Source organism: Porites lutea, chromosome 4, assembly GCF_958299795.1.
Source record: "Porites lutea chromosome 4, jaPorLute2.1, whole genome shotgun sequence".
NCBI lineage: Eukaryota > Metazoa > Cnidaria > Anthozoa > Scleractinia > Poritidae > Porites > Porites lutea.
Genome location: NC_133204.1, coordinates 7,538,801 through 7,554,977, shown reverse-complemented (window position 1 = coordinate 7,554,977; position 16,177 = coordinate 7,538,801). Strand labels below are relative to the sequence as shown.

At 38.7% G+C, this 16,177-nt stretch overlaps 1 protein-coding gene across 1 annotated transcript; it reads right to left on the bottom strand.

Annotated features, from left to right (window-relative positions):
- Positions 1-11,986: 11,986 nt before the first annotated feature.
- Positions 11,987-14,366, bottom strand: LOC140935447 (potassium channel subfamily K member 9-like). Its single transcript, XM_073384997.1, has 3 exons — positions 14,295-14,366; positions 13,639-13,968; positions 11,987-12,833 (listed from the first exon to the last, which is right to left on the bottom strand). Exons 2-3 carry the CDS (start codon positions 13,925-13,927, stop codon positions 12,118-12,120), a joined length of 1,005 nt encoding a protein of 334 aa, XP_073241098.1. The 5' UTR covers positions 13,928-13,968; positions 14,295-14,366; the 3' UTR covers positions 11,987-12,117.
- Between the last annotated feature and the right edge of the window lie 1,811 nt (positions 14,367-16,177).

Sequence of the window (16,177 nt, the reverse complement as noted above, 5' to 3'; positions counted from 1 at the left end):
TTGAAATTCAACAGGCAAGTTTAATTACTTAAATTTTGATTTTTTGTTTACGCTAACATCACTCACCTCCGCTTCGATACCAGATCTGTAAAAGAATTTAGCCTCCAAAACGTTTCATTATTTGTTTTCTCTTTACAGGGAAATGTGACCTAGGATCTACATCTTGTAATAATTTACCACGTACGTAATAGTTCATCAAGTTGAAGAAACTTGTGAAAGTGCATGAAAGTGCAAATTCATTTCAGTCACCCAGAGAAACTAGTTCCCAGACCACGTGAGCTCTCCACGTCACGCAACACACTTACAAGCGAAAAGGGGAGATACGCCGCAAACAAAATTTTTTATCTTTTCGCCCAACATTTCGCGCCACTCTCCACTATCAATGCACTCTGATTGGAACACCTGGAACAGGCATCAAAACACAGTGTTTTCCATTTTTTTTCTTTTTCCCTGTTATAAATAGCCTGCGAGAGCATCCGTTTTTTTCGGCTCTAGTTTCTAGTTTATTTTTCGGAGTAAGAGAGGCGACGACCGGAAATACGTCTGTGGTTCGCAGGCTAGCACAATTTAAAAAGTTGAGAATGTGCCGGAAAGAGAACGCTGATCTTCACCATGAAAACATAATCGTAATGGCCTTCCTAATGTGGATAAAAACAAATATTTCTTTCACAACGGAGACTGGTGAGACTTGGAAATAATGGCATTTCATGCAGGATGAACGAAGTATGCCACTTCCGAGTTCCAAAAACCCTCACTTTCAAAATGAGGCTAGGTGCACAACCTTTCTTGTGAAAATGAGTTTTATTTGCTTGAGAATGAAACATTATTTCCATATCAAAGGCTGAGCACCTACCCTCGCTTTGAAACAGAGGCCCGGGGGAACTCGGAAATGGCCTATTTCGCCCTTGTGTAGGGGAATCCAGATTTCGGAATCCTGGAAATTTTTTCCGGAATCCAGAATCCGTGGCTTTGGAATCCGGAAGACAGCTCGTGGATTCCGGAATCAGACTAACGATTGGAATCCAGAATCCAGGTACCACTGACAAACACTGGAATTCATAACTGTTATCCGGAATCCACGCGTGGAATCCAGAATCCAGCGACGACTGTCAATTCCCTTACATGGGGCATACCGTTAGATATTTACAGCGTTTTGACTTAATCGCTTGTTTTATAGAGAACCCAGTCCCCCCCGGTAGCATCACAAAGGCCAAAGGATGGACTCAGATTGAAAGCCTCATTTCATAAAGTAGCTTTATTAGTACTTTCATTGTATTTCGGGTCTGTTCGCCAACAATTTTCAAGGTTCAAATAACATTTCATCCAATTTGACTCATGGCATAAACTTACATTGGTCAAATGCATTCAGTCAGCGTGAAATGCATTTCTTTACAGACTTCAACCAAATAGATAGGTAGTTGGGCTTGAAAGAGCAGAATATAATTTAATTAATATCTGACATCATGCAACTAATTAGCAAACGAGCTGGAAAATTCTAGTTCAGTTTCGTCAAGACGGCAGTGGATTATGCCCGTTTTTTAGTTTCAATAACAAGGCTGTACGTACCAGGCGTTCAGAACGGTGAGGAGAAGCAAGAGAAATAGAGAAAAGGAAGCAATCACTCTCTCTCTCTCTAAGCTTTTACTTCCATGCTTCTTGATCATACCCCGCACTGAGCCGTACCGCTATGTCAACGCCTGGAACAGGATGGAAATAGACGAGCCATTGCTCTTACTGAGTTTTAAAAAATAATCAGTATTCTTGGCTCATTCCGTTCACTCTGACAGCCCTAAAACTGGAATTTATTCAGTCATCGGCTACACCGTGCTGTGATCTTTAACGGAGGTAGGCGGATTGCAATAAGCTCGCTGGCCATCACAAACCATTGCCGTCTCTTTACCAACCATTCATTTTGTTTATTTTGACACGTTGCTTGTTGTTATTGATGTTGCGGTTTTAGCATCCAAAACGGCTAGCCTTTCTGGGCGGTTTCCATAAGCTAGCCACTTGTTTATAAGAAATGATCTCTCCTCTGATAATTTCTCCCAAGCGCTTCCACCTTTGTGAAAACCGCTTTTGGCTCGCCTGGGACCAGCGCTTGAAGGATTGATGCCAAGCCTTCTTGTTTTGACCCCATCAATGAGCTGCCCCTGACCAATCGTTGGCAGCATTTCACTGGCAACCAATGCACTCTTTGGCTTGATTCGTTTGTTAAAGCTGGCGGTATTTATTTTCCGATCTATTACCGGGGATTGTGCAGGTGATTGAGGGGCAGAATTTGATCGATTTCCTGTCCAAGGCTGACAATCTTCCGATATTTCCTTGCATTTTATCGATGAAAAGCAGTTCGCAGTTCTCTGGATTGGTAATGAATCCACAGTATTACACCGTACCAAAATACGCCTGGGAACAGTCCATGAGCGCTTCTGCGGACGAACGGTTTCTTTTGATTGGATAGTGATCAGTCCTCGTGCCTCATGGTCTTGTTTTCGTCTAACGGTCAAACACAGTTTGCCCCACTGAGAATTTTTGCCTTCTCGTTTTATTTGTGAAGTAGACTTCTTTGCTGAAGTGCAGTAGACGTTTTCGTTACCCGTCAGCTTGGAAGAAAAAAGATCCGTTTGGTCCTCTTCTTCGCTTTGTCTATCCAGATCTTGCGAAATATTTGAGTTAAAACGCAAACTTTGTAAAGAAATAAAAATAGATTTCATTTGCGGAGACATAGGCAACTTATCCATGATGTTTTCTTGCCACAGGCTAAAACAGCATGAATTCCTCGGTTGTTGAATTGTTGTTGAGTTTTATTACTTGATAACACATGTATCACACTCTTATGCAAACTAATGAAGCAAAAGTATAATTAGCAGTTTCATAAAATAAACACAGGCTTTTAATTAGTATCTTTGAAGAAAGTTATGAAACTGTTATGATCAGTCATTTTATGATCGATAGAAACCTTTGGCCAAATATAGTGTTTCTAAAAATACTGAGTCAAAAGCAACGCCCCTGATACAATCTGCTAACCACCTTACTTCAACAAGCAATTTCCCGCAAAAAAGTGAACAAAAATTTAAGTTTGTTAAAATGTATTTAAACACTTGATGGTTAAATGCTAAGTGCCGAAATTTGTTGACATAGCGAGTCTTAGCACTTGTATCGGCGTAGCCTCAAAGAGAGCGGCCATGGAGCAAACAAAACGCTTACATTTGTACATGTTCACTTATTTTTTTAAGTTTTCAAACGACAATTAATCAGTGTGCTCTTCGAAATATTTAGAGACAAAGATGATTACCTTGATGCAACCATGATAACACGAGAAATAAAATCGCGAAATCCTAAACCTTAGCTTCTTTCACAGGTTGCACTAAACAGATTTGTCTTTCTTGCTTTTGAATTTATTACACATATTTCTTCTTTTCTTTTTCTTTGCTTTTAACTTATTATATGTAATATCTGAATTGTAATAGAATTGATTTGGCACGCCTTGACTAGCGTTTTCTTGCTAACTGCGTGCCAAAAAAATTGTACTTGTAATATTATGATAATAATGTCTTGTCTTGTCTTGTCTTGTCTTGTCTAAGTTCTCCACTGACAACTTTCTTGAAATTAAATTACCGATGAGGTAAAGGAAAAGTGATCAATTTAGGTTTCTGGGAAACTTCCCACCTACCCCTCCCTTAAGTGAACATTGACACTTATTTCTCACTTAGGGAAAAATGTTGGGTTAGGGGAGGGGTAGGTGAGCAGCTTCCCAAAAACCTAAATTGATCCAATAAAAGTATTGATTGCTACGATGCACATACACAAACTTGCTTCATAGCCTTTTTCAGGGGTTAATTTCGATAAATTAATGATTTAAACACCATTATTACGAACTTCTTGCCTCACGTCAAATGATGGGGGCAATAAGTATTAACAATCTCTAATTGTTATCGGTTAAAAATTCACACCTAGGAGTTAGGTTTCGCATATATTGAGATTTCATAATATAAGATATATGAACCTAGTTAGGCAAAAATATTTAACGATTACTGAATGAGGCTGAGTATCTTATGAAGAATTATGGAGATCGAGGAGGGTGTTACGGCCTCGACGGATAACACCCTCCGAGATCTTCACAATTCTTCATATGGTACGAAAGCCGAATTCAATAATTGTTTTATTATTCATTCAAAATAATTCCTAGTTTGAAAACAAGGCTGAATCATGCATCCTCCATCGATCCATCGATGTTAAGTTCATCTTCGATAGTGCAAGTTTTGGGTTGTTCAGCTCCGTAAATATTCTCCAAATAGGCGATGTCGCCCTTCGAGTTGTCTTCTTGCTGTTCGTGCCATGTTTTAAGCTATTTTTTCGCCTAGTTCTTACTCTTGAAACGAGTGAAATGTCCGCCTTTTTTCAAGTTCACACTGCAAAACAACTCAACCTCGACCCCAGGTCCTCTCGGTTAACGGTGCATTATCCCGTAAGGAAGCTGCACTTTTGACGTCATCGGTTCATTAATCGTAAAATTCTTCCAAAATTGGTCATCAGTAGCTGGTTATGGTGAATTATGCGTGTGCTTTTAGAATTGGGGAAATATTTTGAATGAATGATAACGTCTCTTAATTGATTACCAACCACAAACCTCACCACAAGAGTTTGGCCACAAGGAGTTTATTGTCACAGCGAAGAAGCCGTGAAAAGCGCAATCAAGGAGTCGGAGATTTTAGTTTCATAAATATTTTACAACTTTTTTCTATTTTTTTTTTTCAATTACTTTACTTTATAATTTTTTTGTTAAACTTGTTTTGCCCACGAAATTTATCCACACCCACGACCCACGACCTCTACAAACGACCCACGACCCACGACATGTAGCTACACTCGGAATCAGCACGCTGTTTTCACCAGATCGTAAGGTTCTGCGCTTCTGATTACGACTCAGACTTCAACGCTAGTGAAAACCAGCCTTAACTGGACTTAGTTTCAACACAAGTAAAGGGTAACGTACATTAATTGGGTGTATTATTATTTTTCAAAACGCGAAAATCCAGCAATGCCATACGCCTTTCATCATGAGTTGCGATAATTATGAAACCTGAAGCTATGAATGAAATGATCGCTTGTATACAGTGAATGCAAGACGGAGGAGACTGTCAGATTGACAGCCTTGGTTTTTTTCATCGTGACACTCGAGCTATCAAAAAATTCATTTTCTATTAAATTTTTCCCGATTGCAATGAAACAACACAGAGCAAAACAAAGTCATGTTCGTTTCTATTAAGTAGGGGAAAATCTTAGTAAAGAGCCAAAGAAAAAAAGATAATGGAACTGATCACTTCACGAACGAAGACACCAGAGCAAGTAAACGACGTACTTTGTTCTCGAACATTAAATGAAAAAGGTGTCAGCCTGAGAAAAGTGTTGTACGAAGTTTGTACAAGGGATATCTTTATAACGTCAACAACCGCGACGACTTTATTAACTGCAATGAGATACATAAAGCATTCACACCACCTAGAATTACCAGTAGCTATTTGAGGCGGGCAGTGTGGGAACGCTACATAAGTGAACATCAGGATATCAGATATATAGGGGTGGCCCAATCAGACGCCTCAGGCACCTGCTATCATCTGGGGCCACGGGAGAAAGGGTAATTTGCCATTAAATACGTCATGTATATTTTTATGTATCATATGATGGGAAATTCACTGAGCGTTGGGTACGATTTTTTAAGATCATCGTTTACAATTATCATGCACCCTATTCAGTGGTCTAGTGATGTATGTGAGGGTTTCTTACCATCTAGTTGGGTTGAATGAACGTCAAAAATCGTGAAGTAAACTGCAGCTGAAGCCTAAAAAGGAAGTTTCGATGCTCAAAACAAGCTTCGTCCCAAGGGAATCCAGGCCATGTACCTACTTCCCAAGTGTCGAAGCTCAAAACGAGCCACGCCCCGTGGGAATCGGCACTAATCCCACGTGTCGATGCACAAAAAGGCGTCGTCCCATGGGTCCACCCAGTGCACTTATTTCCCAAAAGGCCATGCTCGAAATGAGCCTCGTCCAAAGGGAATCCGGCACATGCACTAATTTCCCAAGTGTCGATGCTCAAAGCGAGCGATCTTTTCACAATAGTTGTGAATTGTTCTCGAAAAGGATAAACTTACTCATATTGAATTATTCTTTAAATTATTCAATGAGTTAGGGCCTGTTTACATGGAGGTGGGGGACCCTAGATAGGTGAGGTTACATGTGGCGGGTCATCCCACCTATCATGTAAACGTGATCAAATTAAAATGAGAGATTATATGGACAGGCGGGTTACCCCACCTAAGCGGGTTACCTCACCTACCTGGGGTCCCCCACCTCCATGTAAACAGGCCCTAAGTTTATCCTTTTCAAGAACAACTGTTAACTCCTCGTCCTTAAGGTGAAAATTAAGGCTCCTCCTGTTCTTTACTCAGATCGTCAAAATCTTGTCCTCCTTTAAGCTCCAAAGTTCTTTACTAGCTGGTGAGTTAAAGAGTGGAGAAGTTAGGGTTACTGACACCAAACGTATACAAGGCATGACATATTATGCGCATCCCCAAAGTAAAGCAAACAAACATAACTGTGTATTGCTGTTTAATGCTACTTTACCTAGATAACTACTCCGGATTTCAGGTGAAGGGGATGATCGCATGGGAGCAAAATTCAAAACCCATAAAAATCTCTAGGGCTTTAAACAAAAAGCATAAACTGATATAACAAAAATCCCTGTCACTTAAAATCCAGAGGACCCTCCCCTCCCCCCCCCCCCCCCCCCCAATCTCCGGCAACTAAAATCAATGGAGAAATTAATACCAAAAGGTTTTGTTACCTTAAGTTTCACGGCAAAAAAACTCCAGACCAACAATCAGTGAAGTTCCCTCTGCCTTGCCATCAGTGCATACTTTGTGGACACGGTCTTTTCACTTGTAAGTTCAGGTTTCACATGTACGATGCAACTCATGATGAGATCAATTGGACGGTAAACAAATGCTTTTCTTGTAAGTTTTGTTAAAAAAACAAACATCTAGAGGATGGTAAATATAGGGCAAGGAATTTTGAAAATGTTATAAATCTCAAATTCTATGATGTTTCACTTTTATGCTTATCGCATTTGTTTTTGTTTTTGTTTTTGTCTTTTTTGGAGGCTGTGCGTCATAAAAATCAAAAAGCTTGTCACAAGCATCACAAGCAGTTACCTGTTATTCTTTTCAGTTAAAAAGCGTTATTTTGAGATCTTATTTTACTAATTCTACTCCTGGAAAAAGTATGCAACCTAGTGTCTAATGTCATTTATGATTTTAAAATCTCCAATAATTAAATCATGCATATATTTAATACCAATTTGGTTCAGTCGATGAAAAACAAACAATAATTAAACAAATATGTCTTTTCTGGTCCAGCTCAACGAATTTCAAGAATTTTACCGCTTCATTTCTGGAATACATAATTATGTTTTGTACAGCATGTGATTGAATTTGTTATGTATTTTCACGTATTTTTTTCAGGCAGCCATATTTAAGAAATATGAGTGCGCTCTGAAAGTATGAAGCATCACAGTACTCAGAATTTCACACATGAAGGGGTTTAACGTAAACTGCCAGGCTGAATTGCAGATGTATGCATTCATGAAGAAAAATGTCGTGATACTTGACTAAGAATGTGACCAGGATTACCCAGACTGAGGATTACCAATGTCCTTAGTACCCTGGTGTGAGACAAACAATGTACCAGAGTACGCACTGTTAATGCTTGAAGAACAGCACAGACCAAGAGCTAATGTGCAAAATCATTTTTTGTACATCATTTCACTGGATTGGGTTTTGATTTCTTTTTACTTTAACTCAAGCAGTAAAATCCATCTATAAAAACTTTCCCAAAGGTGTTCACTTTTTAAAACAATTTTTGATGAGCCCGAGTCATGACATTAAATTGCAAATAAACTTACGATGAAATCCATTAAGAAATTGAGTAATTATGATTTTCAATGGACAGGAGCCCTAATATATCAGAATAATTTCAAGCAAATTGCATTCTTTTTCACACTTTTCAAGAGCTATAAATGTAATAAGTTGCATGAAATAGCTCCGAAGAAATAGACCTTATTGGAGCCCGAAAAAACAGATTTTAAAAAGCCTCAAATTTCACAAAATGAAATCTTACTCATGATGATATTATCTGTGTTTTTTCAATTCCTGTGAAATTTGAAGTTCATTTTCTCAGGCTCCCAAGAGAAATTGTCTTTGGTCTCATTACAGATAACTAATTACATCTATTTACCGTGCTTTGTTGGAATACATGCTTAGTAATAAAGAGCAGTAACCTTCCAGTCGTGTAGCCTTCTTAGGGTGGGCTTTTCAGAGCATTAGCCGTGGATACTACCCAGATTTCCTGCCGAGTTTTTTCCCTACTAGTGTTTTTTTTCCGGCAGGTTTTTTCTGGCCTCCTTTCTGACAGTATTCTTTGTAAAATGTCGCTCAGCTCTGTTCTAGTTTATCTACCACATATTCGAATGCAATAGAAGTTGTAGTATAACGTATTGTTATTTCTGCGGTGCTCGGCGGAAACAGCCAAAATAAATCAAATGGGTTTTTCGATTCATGTTGTACTGCGTAGTGCAGCTGAAATAGAGAGACTGGTCGCAGTCATGTAGTTATTAACAAGAAGTAATAAATGCGTTCGAACATTGGTCATGGGAATTGAGGTTCGTTCAGGGTGTCTCTTTGAAGATACTTAGCTCAGAGGCTAAAGGGAATAATAAAAAAAGACATGAAATATTCTTCCCTCAGAATCGATCTCTATGTGTTCTTTTTTTTGCTTTATATCGCTCAGCCTTGGATCCAAGAATGAATTCTAATAAATGTGAAACTGGCACGTTAAGAAATGTAACAGGTAGTTGTATTAAACCTACGAAATTTTCAAAAAACATTGCATTTACTCCAAAAAGGATTGAGTTCCTGAACTTACCGAGTAGAACAGATCTGACGAGCAGCTGACTGACGAAGAAAATGAACAGCGCAGACGAAGAATATAATTATAATTTGTGATGTAAATACTCAGTAATTTTTAATTACTTGTAATATTTTAGTATGTAAAAAAATAGTTACGTTACAACGATAATAATAGCAGTTTTGTATTTCTTCTTTTTTTTGGCACGGCCCAGTTTTAATTATTACCGTCGGATAAATAAAGTTTATTGATTGATTTATTGATAGAAAACAAGCAAAGCTTCACGTGGAAGAAATTAAAATTATTCGCGCGCATTCTGATGCTTTCAGATGTGCGCGCACCGCCCATGGAGTCTATGACGAACCCGGTAGTTGAACTAAACAAGACGCTATGGAGCGTACACTTCGGCGTCGTGGTTGTGGAACTGATTAATTGTAAATGCGGAGGAATAGTAAGAAATGAAATACGGTAAGGGTAAGGTGTTACTTTTGTGAGATTATGGGATTTGTCAGGATATTCTGAAGAGAGCAAGATCCAAGAGGCCTACTTGCCAAAAACTAGCATTTCGGGGCAAATTGTCTCTGAGATATTAGCCCAGTTATGCTCTGATGACTTCATACAAATCCTTCTAAATTTGACTTGGGTCTAAACGTTTAGACCTAGGTCAATTACGTTGAGCATGGAATTGGCTAAAACTCAATGTTACTAGTTCAAATGTTTTGAGGATAATTATTCACTGACTATCAGCACGCAGGGATGTCAGATTAACACAAGGAAGCTTAATCTCAAAGGAACATAGTGTTTACAGGGCTTTAAAACACAGCATCCGCCAGCACAAACTTGACTTGAACTTTAGTAAAACTAAACAGCCTCTGCCAATAATTACAAACTCTCACTTCAACTTCAGATATCTTACGGCTTCCGCCAACTTGTAAACACATAACTTGAAAATCGACCTGGGATGTCGGGGTTGTAAGATTGCATATAAAGGAGGGTTATTTTCTTTACCCCACCTAAGCGGGTTACCTCACCTACCCGGTGTCCTCCATGTAAACAGGCCCCTAGTTTGTTGTTTTGTGGCTAGTTTTATGTCCTGATCTTTGCTGTTTATTGGTCATAACACAATAAACATTCCTGAGATATTTCAAGTGTTCACCGTTTTCCGAGTGTAGCTAAATGTCGTGGGTAGTGGGTAGAGGTCGTGGATGTGGGTCGTGGGTGTGGGCAAATGTCGTGGGTAAAAAAAAAGTTTAACAAAAAAATAAAAAGTGAAGCGAATTTAAAAACAAAACGAAAAAATGTAAAATATTTATGAAACGAAAACCTCCGACTCCTTGATTGCCCTTTTCACGGCTTCTTCTTGGTCCTCTTCCGGATATTTCCTTGGCCACGAGGGACCCTTTCACAACATCACTGTATACAAGACATGTTGCCAATGAAGATTTATCCATACCTGACTGATCGCCGCGAAACAAACGAAACAGACGTAAAATATGTCGAAACGTGGAATTTGTAGAAAGTGTGGGACAGCTCTGATTCGCTTAATGGAAATAGCTGCTTACTGTAATTAATCTTTATTCGATCTATAATTCCAATGATCAGCGGAAACTCTCTTAACACGATGTAATGCGATAACCTTGGGAAAGGGGAGGGAGAGTGAGGAAAAAAAGGACAATTTTGAGCTATTTCATATTTTTGGATAGAAGTCTTTCTTCAAGAAGTTTTAGGACTCTTTGCTTACGAAGGAACCACCTTCATGCTCAACCCTTTCAAGTTAAGGCAAGACTATATTGTAAAATTTTATTGCCGTACGGAAATATAATTTTTTCGATTCTTTTTGTTTTGTTTTGTGTACAAAGTCTTTGCTGTAACGATTCTGAATATCATTCTTTAAACTGAAAGGAAGTTTCAGTCACGAATAGGGTTATAACGTTTAAGTCGACCCGTCTACCGGAGGTCGGGTCGTGGATGTAAAGACAAAAGGACAGCGACGACTGGTCAAGGGAAATTACATGTAGTCGACCTGACTTTCTGGTTGTCCGGTGGTGAAGAGAAATAGAAAATTTTCACGAGCACAGTTTGCCTCAATTCATTCAAAGTCTCAATTTTTCATACATTTTCTGTAATTTTGATACTGTCGAAATACAGAAAATGTATGGGAAAACCAAGGTTTTTTAAAAACTGATCACGGACTTCTTTGCACTCCAGATTTAGTGTATTGTTTCTTTGAACTAGTAAGTTACTCTTTTCGAAGAGAAAGCATCAAATATATGAATTCAGGAAGAAATAGTGGGCTTTGAATTCTAATACAAATCTTCTATCTAATTTCCCGCCATCTTGCCGTGATTACCCATGATGCAACCATGAGCGTGAACTCCTCTATGTCGCGTCCGCGAACGTGGAACTGTTCTCTGGGTCCTCGGCCAGGAAGTGCCAGTCGTTTAACGGACGTTGAAGGTCAGGATAGAAAAATTCGGGATCTTTTTTGGTGGATTTGTATAGAAGCGCATGGAACGCCGAGTTGGTTGAGTCATGATAAACAAATAGAGTTTGGTAGAACAAAACTAAGATGAGCTTGACCGTGATAGCAGTGAGCGTATGACTGACTTACGCGCGACAATGACTAGACTTATGTACTCGAGTTACATCATTGCACAATTTTCCATCCTCACAGAAATGACGATGGATACCCTTATATAGAATATTTTCATTGACTATATATTTGCCGATGGTTTTCCGGGGGGTTTTCACATCTGCGTAATAAATGACATGAATACGAGAAAGCATACTTCGCAGTTAATAACAGGCGAAAATTTTTACACCATTACGGAAAAAATCAAGCTAAGCGACACAGTCGGTGTCTGCTTATGCACTTGTCACTGGAAACTTTAGGGGGGGGGGGGGGTGAGCGGTTTCCAGTGACAATTGCTTTACTAACCACATATTCAAAGTCTTCCATTCATTTCTCATCAGTTAGAGTCAAAATGAACTTTTCTCTCTGAAAACAGAGTATATTGATATGCGCTTATCAGATTATATAGGAAAGTTAGTTTCACGTTCCGAGCTGAAAAAAGCCTTATGTGCTGTCCAACTGACATTATGTTCTTTCACATGAAGTCATGGGGTTCCTCTAAAGCGTGACTTGTTAAATCGTACCTTACTCCAAATCCTTCAAAGAAACTGATGGTGTATTTGCCCTCTGAAATCCATAATTAAGCATGTTCAAAGCTGTTATGTCAGCCGCGACATACTGTTCCGAATAACCATTTTGTTCGTTGTCTTCCTGGTCACTTGTTTTTCGAGAAACACATCCGGGACATCGAGGGCGACATTTTCGTTCTTCAATAGCCGCCATTATTGAATTTAATACACTTGATACAATGCATAAACCTAAGATATAGTAAAATGTAAACAGTATGCCGATAAAGGCTGCTGAAGTCACCTTTCCTGCTGAGCGAACTTTTTCATCCTCATCTTCATTAAATACTACTGAGTTATTAATTGGTAATTGTGTGATTCGCTGGGATTTAGCAAGAACGTAGTCGCCGAAACCAATCGTAGAAAAAGTAACGAACCAGAAATATACACCCTCAAGAAGTCTCCAATCTTTCAAGAACATTGTTAAAACGCTGCTTGTTATGATTAAAGCAACCATAAACGAAAACAATATCACGGCACTTTTAGTTTGCTTTCGTGTTGGCTCCAATCTTTTAAGGAGTTTTCTTTCGAACTTCTCAACAACTTTACTAACCAACTTGGCAATAAGTTCGCCGACAGATTTCAGTGCCAGCAGTGTGATTGGAATACTTATGAAAGATACGAAGACACATAGCATCTGTCCCTTGGTTGTTTGAGGGGTGATGTATCCATAACCTATCAAGAAAGAGATAGAGAATAAAACTGAATTTGACAGCATTGTGTTAGCAAGGGCAAAAAAACAGCTCGTGTCGGGGTAAGGGGCTATTTGCATTTCTTTCTTGAGTGGCTAAGTCTTCAGTAATACTTTTTGCCGGCGTTAGTGTCTTAAAACCTGAAACATTAGGCCAGAGAACATACGTCTACAATTCAATTTCATTCTATTCATAACTCAAGGTAGATACTACATGTCAGAAAAGGTGTAAAAGCAGGCCCTACTGTATTTGGTGGAATAAGCACCGCTTCCGATATAGCACCACCCTCATTTGAGGGACGCGGAAAACTTAATAACCCCCCGCGGTTAAATACGCTTTCTTTTTATTTCTGGTTCGAGCTGTTTGAAACACAATTAGCGTCAATTCAGAATTAAAGTTACCATCTGATGGTAACTCATATGCTCTGTTTGCAACTAACTCAGAATTAGAGTTAGAAGGCCTTCCAACAGCCCGACCCATGTTGGCTGAAAACTAAATGATGATATGAGCGCTCGTACCCAGATCCCTTGTCCGCGAGAGATCTGGGTACCAGTTTACCGATGATGGTCTGTCTTCAGCTCACGAGTGATGGTTAGCGTTGCAAAATAAATTGGAAGATAAAATCAGCTTTTTTTGTCGCTCATTCCAAAACTGTACTTACAGGCCTTCCATTTAAAAGGAATAAATTTGACCAGTACTTTATGCCCTATGAGGTTAGTTGAAGAACGGTCAACAAACTCTTCTTGGCTTACATGCCAAGCTAATAAACTAACCCTACCTTGCCTTACCTATAGTAGTCATGGCTTGAAATACGAAGCGTACCGCAAAATCGAAGGTCCACTTCCTCTTTGGTTCGCTTAGAGCTTCGTACGCCACATTGGAAAAGTTATTGAACTCCTCGATAGTTATGTTGCATTTAGATGCCATTTTCTCATACAAAGAGCGCAACAACTGGTATTTTTCTTTAACATCGTTTTCCTCTGTGTATTCGACCATTACGAACAGCCAAGCGCTCAGAGAGGCCCATAAAACAAGGCTTAGAAACCGAAAAAATGTTGTTTTGACCAACGGATCCATACGGACATCACCCCTTCTGAATCTTCAGGAGACGATGAGAGCTGGAAGGAAAATTACTGTATTTTAAAACAATCGTCGATCGGCTGAAAATTCTTGTTACTTTATGACTGTTATGAACTCAGCAATAATCTCTATAACCATGTCTGCCTTGTGGAAATTTAAAAGCTTTATAATTGTAAATAGATGAATCTTTGAAGTGCCCTAGCTGTTTATTTGAAAGGTTTTACCGCAGTTCAAAACGTTTTGTTAAAATTAATATTTGTTTTTTTGTCAAAGTCAAACAGACCGAGTAATTGTCACTCTAACTTATGGCCCAACAAACTCAAGTTTCAATACAAATTTTTCATAATCGCTTGCTTATACTCACCAGAAACTAACATCTGCTCTATGCCGACGTAGTTGCTTTCTGATAATTAAATTCTGTTTGATGACCAGCGCTCCTTGGCAAAGTAGGGGTGAAGTGGTCAAAGTGAGGAGAAAGAATACGATTGATTACCTTACGAGAATTTAATAATCTGCAAGGCGTACTGATGACAGGTCAATTATCTCGGCTTTAACATGCTGTCATAGCAGATAAATTTCCTGTTATGCCAAACACAATTTGAATTGATTCTCACACTGTTTCCATAACATTTTGTTGAAGTAGGAAATATGAATAATCGCCTTTGTTAATTTTAGCCCACCAATTAGCATGGTCTATAGTCGGATAAAGAAGGAATCATCTCGCCATCTACAAAATTACAAATAAAATTGAGAATATTTCATGACAGCAGTGGTTGAAAAGTGCATGAACATGGCGAACCATGCTTTATGAACAATTACAAAAATCAGTCAGTATGAAAATACAGTTTTCGCTTTCTAATTCCTTGAACTTCGGGATAAAATTACTCCTCAATAGCCAACAGTCAGTACAATTGAAAATGCGCAATTAATTGCGAAAGCTATCATGCTATCAACGCTTGGCTGCGGGATGTTTCACACTCAGTCTGATGTTTGCTTTCAACTTTTTATTTCACCTGGAGCATTGACTAGTTATTCAGTCATTTACGACGTTTATGCCATTCGACGTATGTTAAACCTAATGCTCGCCATGACTTTTATCTCTTAAGCCTCTTTCCGAGAACTATAAAACAGATTGGAGCCTATCTCCTGTACAATTAGAGCATAAAGTTATTCAATATTTATTTTGTAATTACCTTAGCTGTAATATTTAAGTTTATCTTACATACATGTGTATTTTTTGTGCTTTTATTTATCCCTTTTCGATGCGAAGGCGTTTATAAGAGAGTATGCAAGTCGAAGTAAAAGGTTCTAATAGCATGTTAACTCCTCTTCTAATTTCTTATCAATCCCACCAGACAGTCATATCTCTTCCTTACACTCTGAAAGTCATTATTCATTCTCAGTACGATCTCGGGTTTAGAATGGAACTGATAATGAAACAGGTAATCTAGCATATGTCGACATATGGTTAAGGCAGGTGACGGTAAATCAATAATCAAAAATCAATCAATAAAAGCTCCTTTTAAGACACATTTTGAAGACTTTGAAAGAAATTGAAAGATAACATGCAATGAAGCAAATAAATTAATTCTAAGCCTTTAAAATGAAGCAAAGAAAAAAGTGCTATTGCCTTTGTCTTGTTGTCAATGACAGCCGCATCAATCAGTGAACACAAATAAGGTGAGGTGAATTACTTGTTTATATGCTCTGAATTATTACCGCAAGAATGAAACTAATAACTTGTATTATAAAAATTTGGAGAAATTGAACAGGATCAACCCTTCATTTATCCTAAATTTCCCAATTAAAGTTTCGAAAACAGTTAAGCCCCAGGCCCAGTTAATCACTTGGTCTTCCAGGGAATATCAACGTGAATCAACAATAGAATTCAGAATTATGATCAGCTGTATGACGATGTCTTATAAATTTCCCGAATCCCGGTATCCCAGCGGTTAAAAAAAAAAGATAGATGAAGGGAACAGTTATACAGATATTTTTAGTCCTTCTCGCGCGAGCTTCAGAACTTTCTAGGCAGTAGTTGTTCCGTTTCAACAGCTTTTTAACAGCTGAAGAAAGTGGTTGGTATTAGGCAGCAGAGAGAAAAAGAAACCTCTGCCATGGGCCGAAACGGACTTTGCTGAGCATGCTCCGCGGTTGCTTGGAGATCGAACCATCACGTGATTATGTTACCGCATGATCAAGTGACACACCTCAATCGAAGGCGCCAAAATGCGCGCAGTCTTCTTG

Coding starts and splice junctions, on each gene's coding strand:
- LOC140935447 (XM_073384997.1), bottom strand. CDS start 13,927: ATGGATCCGTTGGTCAAAACAACATTTTTTCGGTTTCTAAGCCTTGTT. Junction 12,834..13,638: donor TCAAGCCATGACTACTATAG/GTAAGGCAAGGT, acceptor CTTTCTTGATAG/GTTATGGATACATCACCCCT.